The following is an 8,655-nucleotide window of genomic DNA, read 5'->3' as shown; positions in this document are numbered from 1 at the left end:
ATATAGAGGATTATAAACGGTCACGCCATGAATGCCACTGGTAAGGAGCTTTAGTCTGGAGATACCAAGCATGGGTGTAGGAAGTCCCACCTCAAGGTCCTGATGGTAATCGTTCAAGGGGACGTTAGTCTCCGTAGTCACGCAGGAACATATGTTCATTGGGAATCGTGTAAGGTACCAATATGTGTCAAGTCACCTGCCCCCATATCCAGCTCCCCTCCTGAAATACCCCCGGGTGGCACGTCCTCAGAGCCTAATGTCCCTTTTAAGTTGTCGTGGTATGGCACCTACAAAGCCTCAAATAAAAACCCCAGATTGAATTACAAAAAATATAGCTCAGGTAGAACAAGTCCAGAGACACAAATAGTGAAAGGTCTGATGGATGAAACATAACAGCAGAGAGGTGCTCAGTCTGGAGGGAAAGGGGGGGGGGGACACATGACTGAGACCTTTAATGTAGGAAGGGTATGAGTCAGGTTCAGGAGGGAACAATTATCAGCATGGCGCTAAGATCAAGAACTCGGTGACAGGACCTGAAACTACCATGAGGAACGTTCACAACTGAGCTGATGCCGGAGGTAGTGAGAAGTAGACAAGAGATAGCGAATCAGTCAACAGGAAGTGAATTGAAACACACTTGAGATAAACAGAGATCTATACTCGGACAACAAAATGGTTACCAAAAAAAAGGGGGGCAGACTCGATGCGCCACTCAGACCTATTCTGCTGTCTATGTCTAATTCTATGTATCAAGAGATCAAATAGATTCACATCCTTCGTTATATGGAAGTCAAATAAGAAATAAATAATTTTGTACACAAATGTTTCCGCACACCTAAATATTGTTATCTCTCCGGGTCACTTATTCAGTATTCATGACAAATTATTTACTAATAATGACCAAAATAAGCGCAGTTTTGTTAAATTCTAGAATAAGGAACACGCACAAATTTGTGAACAAACAGGAAAAAGGAAAGACTAAAACTACTGAGGAAATAGATCCAGTTCCACAAAGATTACACTTATAGACATTATAATATAATATACTGTAGTGATATACGCAGGTGTCTGACCACGCATTTATACCCACATGCAGGATGTTAATCCCATAAGAGTTATATACAGGTGAAACTCGAAAAATTCAAATATGATTGTATTATATTTAATTAATATTATAAATAATGATATATTGTTATAATAAAACTAATAGTACAATAACTAATCATTTATATCAATATATTATATTATGTTGCATTTTATTGTTACAATGGTAAAAGCTGAAAGTGCTAAAAAAATATGATAATGATAATAAAAAAATGTTTAAAAAGTAAAAAACAAAAAAAAAGGACAGGCTTCATTTTCACTACAATTTATTCCTGCAGGTTAATGGAAATTGGAGGGGGATTTAGAGGTAATAATTCAAACTCAGCAAAACCGTATCCTCCTAATTAGATTTATATAAGCCACAATTCCAACAAAAAGGAAAGAGAAGGGGAATATTGGGGATATTCAGATATTCAACACAAAAAAAAATATATTTTTTTCTTACAAACACGGAGTTATTCTGACTTCTTATGTTTAGACCATACGAAAAAAATATTTTGCAGTCTCATAATCACACACCGCACATTACAGATCATCTTGCTGATTTTCATCCAACACGTTTCATGGAACAAAGTTCACTTTTTCAGGGATGGACATGCAATTCAAACAGTGAGCATAATCCCATGTATCCCATGTATGCATTATTCGAGGAACACGTCTATGGCCATGAATAGAATATGAAGGGTAACCGTGGAACCATGGAGGACCGATGCCACGCGCCAGAGAAGAGAACCTCAGAAATCGAAGAAGGGGCCACCCAGCCTGCTGCCAGCTTCTGTCCACCAGGGATTTGTAAGGGACATGTGGCATCAATCCTCCATACCGAGCGTGTGTTGGCGGTAATGCATGGTACATTGCCTGTTTTATTGCGTGTTACTGCAACGCAATAAGGTCAATGGAGGATGGCACATACCCATGGCACTGATACCGAAGACTCATACATGAGTGTATATGGAATCTAATGGCGGATTTAGACTCAGACACCTCCTGAACCCATTATGAGGGGTTCCCGCCATCCCTGTGCTTCGTTCCCGGGTCTGTAACCTGCTGTGCCCATTATGAGGGGCTCCCGCCATCCCTGTGCTGAGTTCCCGGGTCTGTACACCTGCTGTGCCCATTATGAGGGGCTCCCACCATCCCTGAGCTGAGTTCCCGGGTCTGTACACCTGCAGTGCCCATTATGAGGGGCACCCACCATCCCTGTGCTGAGTTCCCGGGTCTGTACACCCGCTGTGCCCATTATGAGGGGCTCCCACCATCCCTGTGCTGAGTTCCCGGGTCTGTACACCTGCTGTGCCCATTATGAGGGGTTCCCGCCATCCCTGTGCTGAGTTCCCGGGTCTGTACACCTGCTGTGCCCATTATGAGGAGCTCCCACCATCCCTGTGCTGAGTTCCCGGGTCTGTACACCTGCTGTGCCCATTATGAGGGGTCCCACCATGCTTGTGCTGAGTTCCCGGGACTGTACACCTGCTGTGCTCATTATGAGGGGCTCCCACCATCCCTGTGCTGAGTTCCCGGGTCTGTACCCCTGCTGTGCTCATTATGAGGGGCTCCCCCCATCCCTGTGCTGAGTTCCCGGGGCTGTACACCTGCTGTGCACATTATGAGGGGCTCCCACCATCCCTGATGGATTTATATCTATTTCACAATATGGAGAATATAAAAAGGAGAAGCTGGAAAACCTAAAACTTTGACGAGGACAGGAAAGGAGCTGGAACTATGACAGGGAGACCTCACCCTTGGGGTCAGGGACAGATTGCACCCGCCTGGCTCTACCGGTCATTAAAATATCACGTTCAGGTGGATTGTCCCTTTAATAAAAATCAGCAAATAAAGTCTAAAAGAGAATAAAATGAAGTTCGGAGACTCACCTCAGTGTGGAGATCAAAAGTCCGAAGCTGGTCTGAAGCGACTCAAAATGTGACAGTGACCAGAACCCGCACAGGAAACTCCCCTCGCACTCTCTGCACACGACCAGCCCCGACAGAAGCTGAATGACCTTCTTTTTCTTCTGGTTCCTGTTAACATGTTTCTCAAGAAGATTTGACACAGCTCAGGAAGTTGGAGCTTCCCTATTTAAATAGGCCAGCTATGGCACTGCCAACTGCTGCCACATGTGAACATTAGATTTAATGAACTGCAGAGGGGCTCCCACCTTCCCTGTGCTGAGTTCCCGGGTCTATACACCTGCTGTGCCCATTATGAGGGGCTCCCACCATCCCTGTACTGAGTTCCCAGATCCGTACACCTGCTGTGCCCATTATGAGGAGCTCCCACCATCCCTGTGCTGAGTTCCTGGGACTGTACACCCGCTGTGCCCATTATGAGTAGCACCCACCATCCCTGTGCTTAGTTCCAGGGTCTGTACACCTGCGGTGCCCATTATGAGGGGTTCCCACCATCCCTGTGCTGAGTTCCTGGGACTGTACACCCGCTGTGCCCATTATGAGGGGCCCCCACCATCCCTGTGCTGAGTTCCTGGGACTGTACACCCGCTGTGCCCATTATGAGGGGCCCCCACCATCCCTGTGCTGAGTTCCTGGGACTGTACACCCGCTGTGCCCATTATGAGGGGCCCCCACCATCCCTGTGCTGAGTTCCTGGGACTGTACACCCGCTGTGCCCATTATGAGGGGCCCCCACCATCCCTGTGCTGAGTTCCTGGGACTGTACACCCGCTGTGCCCATTATGAGGGGCCCCCACCATCCCTGTGCTGAGTTCCTGGGACTGTACACCCGCTGTGCCCATTATGAGGGGCTCCCACCATCCCTGTGCTGAGCTCCCGGGTCTGTAGACCTATCTCAGCTCAGGGATGGTGGGAGCTCCTCATAATGGGCACTGCAGGGGTACGGATCCGGGAACTCAGCACAGGGATGGTGACCTTTGCAGCCACTTCCTGTCTACAGACACTCCATGGCACTTCTCAGGGCTGGCTTTCTGATGGTGACTACAGTGGATCATGTCTGTGTAATGTGTGTTGCGTCGGCCACCATGTGACAGGGTGACACCACAGGAGGACAACCGGCAGACAGGGACGGAGCATTGTCACCCTATAACAGGAAGTGCCTGAACAAGGACCTCCATGGCGGGATCATGGGGATTGTTATAATTGAAGCTTCACATTATAGAATATATAGAACACATTTCAGCGGTTGGGTTCATTAAGGTGAATTGAGGGGATTTCCTGCAGTCAGCACGGCTGCTGCGTTTGCTGGATACCATTTGCAGCTCACTGATTGGTTCCCTTGTGTTCCGGATCTGCTCTTCAGATTTGATCTGATTATTGCTGGATGAAGACATTATTTCACCGTGCGGCCGGCTGGTCGGAAACGTGTACACGCCGCTTTCCGCAGAAGCTTCTCAGGTAATCCGAATTTCATCATCCGACCACTAGAGGCAGGACGGGGTGCTCGTACTTAAAGGGGCAGTACACCTAAAACAAAGCGTCAATTCAGGTGAAAGAGAGCTCTCTGTATGTGTCCCCGCAGCTGCACTGACACTGAGCGGGGTGACACCAATATGTTTCCTGTGCAGACTTCGTTCTTCTGTGATACTGGATTCTGCTGCAGTATGATCAGACAGGAAGTCAGGTGTGGGAAAGAAAATACCAACCCCCCACCCCCTCATTTTTTTTAAGTGGCGCTGTCATCATATCTATTTGTCATGCGTCACTGTAATACTTCCGGGTATTTATTACTTTTTTTGATCTCTGCCGTCACCCTCATCACACACCGCCCTAACGGTCCCCCATATTGAAGACGGGGGGCCTTCCAAGTGATGAATGCTGACAAGAAAGGGGCGGGGATAAAGGATGTGCGCCGTGCACGATAGGAAACCAAAAGACATTTATTTGCAGAGCTTTACAAGGACAATGTTTAAATAAATGGCGGTGTCGCTTCTAGAGCTCGGTGGAGAAGCCACAGCAAAACATGGAGGATCGCGGCCCAGAATCCTTCACACGCCGCAGCCGATTACCGATCCACCTCTCCGAAGACGATATCCTGCGTTCCTGTCGGGAGGAGGGAAAAGTCAGGTCAGGTGTCGGCAATGAGACGGAGGGACGGCAATACAAGTGCGGAGGGTAGGACACTTACCGATAATGGCGACGACATCGGCCAGCATGTGACCCTGGGACATCTTATCCAATCCGGCCTAAGAAGAGGAAGACATGACATTGAAATGGCGCAGTATGGACCTCAATGTGCACCTGTCATTATCCAACATGCAGCAAGTTTGCAGTCCATGGACGGATGGCATAGAGGAGAATGAGGCTGACGCTGCACTGTTCTCTAGCACTGTGCAGGAATAACACTAGACTGGGGGCGCCCACAGGCTGCCGCCCCTGCCAGGCCCGGGTCCCCCTTCTCACCAGATGTGCGGACCCCCAATCAGTGGTCCTATTTATATCAACCAACTCTTGGCTTTCCAAGGCAGACTTGAGGGCTGTGCGACGTCTGTTACCTAAATCGGAGATCAGCTGCACTGAGATGGAGCCGCTGGTTAAGATATATGATATTGGAGGAAAACAGAACAAGTGCCAATAAAAAGAAGCTTCACAGCCCATCCCAGAAGTGCTATTCCCAAGACAGGAAATGGAGGGAACAGAGGGGTCACCAGGAGAGGAAAAGTAAGGGAACAGGGGGTCACCAAGACAGGAAATAAAGGGAGCAGGGGATCACCAGGACAGGAAATAAAGGGAGCAGGGGATCACCAGGACAGGAAATGAAGGGAACAGGGGATCACCAGGACAGGAAATGAAGGGAACAGGGGATCACCAGGACAGGAAATGGAGGGAACAGGGGATCACCAGGACAGGAAATGAAGGGAGCAGGGGATCACCAGGACAGGAAATGCAGGGAACAGGGGATCACCAGGACAGGAAATGAAGGGAGCAGGGGATCACTAGGACAGGAAATGGAGGGAACAGGGGATCACCAGGACAGGAAATGGAGGGAACGGGGGATCACCAGGACAGGAAATAAAAGGGAGCAGGGGATCACCAGGACAGGAAATAAAGGGAGCAGGGGATCACCAGGACAGGAAATGGAGGGAACAGGGGATCACCAGGACAATGAAATCAGAGGACAAGGATCCCAAGGATGGAAAATTAAGGGAACAGGAAATAACCGGGACAGGAAATAGAGGGAGCAGGGATCACCAGGACAGGAAATAAAAGGTAACAGGGGGTCACCAGGACAGGAAGTCTCTGAAAGAAAGAACTGTTAGGCTATTTTACCCTCCAGCATCAATCAAAAACTGGCATATTTTAGGCGGAGTGACCCTTTAAGCTCCCATGTCAGATACTAAACAAACAAGAAGTACAATAACTTACCAAGTGAGCAAATCCCGGGGCCTTGATCTTACAGCGATATGGACGACTTGATCCATCAGACACGAGATAGACACCGAACTCTCCCTGCCAACAAACCCAAATATTAGCCGCTTCATTGCTCAAATCTGCAATTGTCTACACCTCCCTTTACTGCAAAGAGCCAGCAAAGTGCCTTATTGGTTCAACACCATGTGGCCAACAGCAAGATAAAAGGTAGGCAGGAGGGGACAGGGCTGGAAGTGGCAAAGTCTATGGGAGAGCTCCTGGATTTGGGGTTGCCCTGCAGCCATGTGCGGCGCCCACATTTTTATTTCGGAGGTCTGGTACGTCTATAGTTTCTATACTGGAATACAATGCTTCAGTCACTTTAAAATAACTCCAGTCCTCCTGCATGATAAGGGTTCACTGTCCCTTATTTCCCGTTTGTACAACCGGTGCCCGCTCGTTATCTGGCCACCGGTCTTCCAACATCCCCGCAGTAGTCACAGGACTACCAGCAGAGATGTCATTATGCTGGCTATAGTGGGGGTGACCAGGGTGTCTTAGACTCCCGCTCTGTCCCACCCACTAACATGGCCAAATATGATTGACCGGTCAAGAGACCTCTGCTCTGTCACATCTGCCGAAATCCCACCAACATTTAAGCCCACTGAAGGAAACTACTCCCACTGCATGATGGGAATTATAGTCTGATACAGTGGCACCTAAATGCAAGTCAACACTTCCTCAACCCCCCCCCTCATGGTGCTTGGTCATAGCTGGCAGGTAATGACACGCTGCCCGGCTTCCCGATTGCCTGGGAAGCCGGCTCAGTGTTGTTTGGCTGGCTTGATTGCCCGGCAAACTGGCTTCCCAGCCAATCAGCATCGAGCCAGCCTTCTGGCCAATCCGGAAGTAATAACCCGCCTCCCAGCTTCCGGATTGGCTGGAAAGCCGGCTTCCCAGCCAATCAGCAAAGAGTCGGCTGTTTGGCCAGCTCGATGCAAATTGGCTGGGAAGTCAGCTTCCCAGCCAATCAGCATGGAGTCGGCTGTTTTGTGCCGAGAGAGCACTCACTTGGCACCCCCAAAACAGTGACAGCGCCGTCACTCACAGCTGCCTTCTTGGTTTAAGGTCGGGAGTCGGGAAGAAGCCCCCGATTATGTGATCACTGCGAGAGCCGATCCCAATGATCATGTTTGTGAACCCCTCCTCCACCAGCTAGAGTTGAGAACCCCTTAAAAAGGCTGGTAGAGGTTAATTGGCCTCTGCTGTCAATCGTACCCCCAGAATTGGGACTATTCGAGCACAATTTGGCTCCGCTGACATTTGCTCATTATATCACAATATAGATAAATGTATTTCATCGCCGGCTACTCTTACACAGGCAACCTTGGAAAACCTCACAGGAACTCTGGTCAGTAATGATGTTTCCGTTCAGCTTGAATAGCGGTCACTGATACCAGGAGATACACTCGCTACATGTGGGATGTTGCGACTACCATGCAAAATATATTCCCGGACGGATTGATACAGAAACACTTACTTGTTGTAAATGATGTTTGCCGAGTCAAACTGATTGCCAACGTTTGATGAATGGAAAAAAATCAGCATCGGCCGGCTCCGTGCTTATCAGCCGGGAAGTGGGCCATCACTCGCCGCCCAGCTTCCTGATCGCACGGGAAGTCGGCTGCATGTTCCCCTACGGCACTGCCTCTGACCAGAAGTTCCTCGATCGGAGCATTTGGGCGAGTGCAAGTACTCGGTATTCATACCAATACTAATATCAGTGCATCCCTAATCATGATACATACTGTATACATAGGCAATTTACTGGAGTGTTCTGTATTACTGGTTGAGCATATAAAAAAAACTTTATATAACCCCAAATGAATAAATCCTTAAATATAAAAACAAAACAATATATCATCAAGAGCTCTCAGATTAGAAGTCAATTCCGGGCAGTCCTATGTATAAAGTCTCCTTACCTTGGGGGCCTCGATGGCCGTGTATGTGGCTCCTGGGGGCACCTGGTATCCCTCTGTGTACAGTTTGAAGTGGTGAATCAAGGACTCCATCGAGCGCTTTAAGAAATGCCAAAAAAAAAAATTTAAATCACTATTGATGATGCTGTAGGTGATGCTGTGCTACGTTTGCTTATCTGTGGGGAGGAAACAACTCCATGTGGTCCTGGCACCTGCTGTGGGTTGCTGCACGGATGGACCCCGGAAGGATA

General features: G+C 48.6%; 1 protein-coding gene across 1 annotated transcript in view; it reads right to left on the bottom strand.

Annotated features, from left to right (window-relative positions):
* Nucleotides 1–4,933: 4,933 nt before the first annotated feature.
* The window catches only part of NDUFS2 (NADH:ubiquinone oxidoreductase core subunit S2), a 13,853-nt gene continuing 10,131 nt past the window's right edge, over nt 4,934–8,655 (bottom strand). Inside the window, exons 11-14 of the mRNA XM_018573942.1 lie at nt 8,408–8,503; nt 6,441–6,524; nt 5,203–5,260; nt 4,934–5,117 (exon numbers count right to left, since the gene is read on the bottom strand). Of these exons, the coding sequence (XP_018429444.1) occupies nt 5,080–5,117; nt 5,203–5,260; nt 6,441–6,524; nt 8,408–8,503 (276 nt within the window). The 3' untranslated portion in view covers nt 4,934–5,079. The remainder of the gene's footprint in view (nt 5,118–5,202; nt 5,261–6,440; nt 6,525–8,407; nt 8,504–8,655) is intronic.

The sequence above is a fragment of the Nanorana parkeri genome, unplaced genomic scaffold (genome assembly GCF_000935625.1).
Source record: "Nanorana parkeri isolate BGI_ZX_2015 unplaced genomic scaffold, ASM93562v1 scaffold2631, whole genome shotgun sequence".
NCBI lineage: Eukaryota > Metazoa > Chordata > Amphibia > Anura > Dicroglossidae > Nanorana > Nanorana parkeri.
This window is presented reverse-complemented; position numbering and strand designations above follow the sequence as displayed.